This window comes from Malurus melanocephalus, unplaced genomic scaffold (assembly GCF_030028575.1).
Source record: "Malurus melanocephalus ecotype Western Australia unplaced genomic scaffold, MMel_1.1 scaffold_1092, whole genome shotgun sequence".
Classification (NCBI taxonomy): Eukaryota; Metazoa; Chordata; class Aves; order Passeriformes; family Maluridae; genus Malurus; species Malurus melanocephalus.
In genome coordinates, this window is record NW_026624324.1 from 79,226 (window position 1) to 81,760 (window position 2,535).

General features: G+C 49.7%; 1 protein-coding gene across 1 annotated transcript in view; it reads right to left on the bottom strand.

Moving 5' to 3' along the window:
• The window catches only part of CLUH (clustered mitochondria homolog), a gene marked incomplete at its 5' end in the record, with an annotated part of 25,199 nt that overhangs the window by 10,351 nt on the left and 12,313 nt on the right, over positions 1 to 2,535 (bottom strand). The window contains 5 exons of the mRNA XM_057386892.1: positions 451 to 472; positions 938 to 1,059; positions 1,502 to 1,627; positions 2,190 to 2,270; positions 2,363 to 2,502. Of these exons, the coding sequence (XP_057242875.1) occupies positions 451 to 472; positions 938 to 1,059; positions 1,502 to 1,627; positions 2,190 to 2,270; positions 2,363 to 2,502 (491 nt within the window). The remainder of the gene's footprint in view (positions 1 to 450; positions 473 to 937; positions 1,060 to 1,501; positions 1,628 to 2,189; positions 2,271 to 2,362; positions 2,503 to 2,535) is intronic.

Consider the following 2,535-nt stretch of genomic DNA (forward strand, 5'->3'; position numbering starts at 1 on the left):
AGCTGAAGGCCACAGCAGTGACCCAAAGCAAGAGGCACATCCCTGGGAATATCTCGGGGCTGGATTTATTCACTGCAGAGGATGTCCCAAACCCTCAGGCACAGCCACACCCCAGTCCCCTGGGCTCTCTGCAGTTGGGAGAGCTGACTCAGCTCGGACTGTTGGCCTTGGGGCTTCTGGAATGAAAMAGAAATTGCTGTGTTTGGCAGTGTYACTCTGGGGGAAGGGATTGGTGTCTCTGAGAATCCCAATGCCACTGAAGGACAGCAGAACACTCTGCAGCCTGCACATCCATCAGCACTAGAAAACAAGGCAGGCTCTTCCAGCTGCCTGATCAGGTTGGTTTGCACCCTGACAGAAACCAGATGGCAGCAAGAACTGTGACATGGATGGCTGACAGAGGCTGGAAGGACAGGGCACCCAGCACTGGGCACTGAGAGCAGATCCCACGGGTGTCACCAGCCCCAGCTCCCTTGGGAACACACAGAAGCAATTCAGGGTTTTTATTCCAATACAGGACTTTATGGCAAAGGACAAAACCACCTTAAATGATTCTCAAAGATCCCTCCCTGAGAACTGGAACAATTAAACATGAGCATTTAACACCCTGYCCCYGGATYCCAGTGTGTAATTGCTTTACAGGCYYTTCACTCYCCACATTTATTTTTTTACTGAGAGTCCACAGGGACCGGGGTCATCTTGGCAGATTTTGTGAGCAAGCAGCATCACAGCAGATACCACAATTCATCTKAAACAGGGGATGTCCACCTTTCAAAATAACAAACTGGCATGCTGCACCCTGACTCTGGGACAAAACTGAATCTCCATTGACAGAGCAGCCCCTCCCAGTGAGCACCCAGTGACTGAGCTCAGTGTGACAGAGTGACCCAGCCCAGACCCCACCCCTGTGAGCAAGGAAATCACTGCCCTGCCTCACCTCAGTGCAACCTTCAGGGATTTGGAGCCGTGGTACTTGGAGCTGATGGCCAAGGCGTTCTCCAGGAAGCGCAGGGACAGGTCATACTCCATCACCCCGTGGAGCACCAGGCCAATGTTGTTCTGTGGAGAAGCCAAGCAGGGATTGGGACAGGCACAGTCACAGTCCCTCTGCTGCTGTGGGAGCAGTGGCACCCCCAGATTCAGCAGTGCCCCCAGCCCTGAGCAGTTCCACAGGCAGGGAAATCCTCCTGGGGTAGCAAACCACACACGGGAGCTGAGGAACCCTCCAGCTCATGCCAGGCCAACAACAMCACAACAAACAAAGGAGTTTCCCTGAGGATTGCAGGGCTCAAACCCCATCTGCTGTTTCCCAGAAGGGCTGACCCTCCCAGCTAAAAGGTCAAATTCCTTTTTTCCTTCGTCTGATGGCACCAACAGTAACAACCCAGGGAGGAAAAGCACTGACTAGACATTTGTTTTCAACAGGCATCATGTAAGCATCTTGAAAGCCAAGAGGTTTCCTCAAAATTAGGAGTTGAAGACTCTTGCACAGATGACTTACATCTAAGAGTGCCATTTCTGGGTGATCCTCCCCAAATACCAACAGCATGAGGTAGCGTGCACGGTACAGCAGGTTCAGTGCTGTGGAGAGTTGGCTGTTTGCAAAGCAGTACAGAGCCAGGTGCATCTAGGACAAAASAAGGGATCAGCATTAATGTAAAGGAAATGAACCTCTCTTTGCCACTCCTTTCCTCAGCTGCACATGGAAAAAAAGTCTTCCTTAAAGGTCAAAAAAAGACTTCAGAAAGTCCAAGTCTAATGGATGACACACAGCCCCACTGAGGTATCCCAGAGGACACAGCACTGAGGAAGATGTTTTATTTCAGTTTCTCTTAACCCTCATGGAATATTTCCAACCTGAACTGCATGTATTTTATATTCTGACTGTGCTTTTGGAGGGATTCTTCCCTCCTTTTGTTTTTGACAAAYGTCCAGGGCCAAAGCCAGGAGAATTAATAAATTAAATAAAGATGCAGCAAACACTAGAAACCTAGTCTAAGCAGGACAAATAGTGAGCATGCAGCACATTTACAGTGCACACACTCAGCTTTTCACTTTACAGGATTGTAAGAGATGATGGAGTGGAGGATTCTGGAAAGAAAGCTGCAGGAGAGAGGAAAATGCTCTCAAAAACAAACTCAGGTTCCCAGAGTGCAGCCAGACCCCTGAAGTGCTGTGCCCATACTCACATATTCTTGGATGGTGTTGGGGTGTTCAATGCCCAGGACCCTCTCRCTCATTAGCACCGCTTTCTGCTGATTGCTTAAGGCCTGAAGAGAACAGAACCAGAGCAAATCACACCGTGCTGAGAGCTTGGACAAGCATGGGGAAGGAATCAGAGACCCCTCAGAGCCCCTCTCACCTCAGAGTAATCTCCCATGATGTAGTTGAGCCGAGCTAGCAGCCTCAGGCAGGCACAGATTTCTACATGCATAGCACCATACACATTGTTGAACAGGTTTAAGGCTTCRTTGATGAGCTCGCAGCCCTCCTTCAAGAAACCTGGAAAAAGGCATCTCCACATTTCTATGTGTT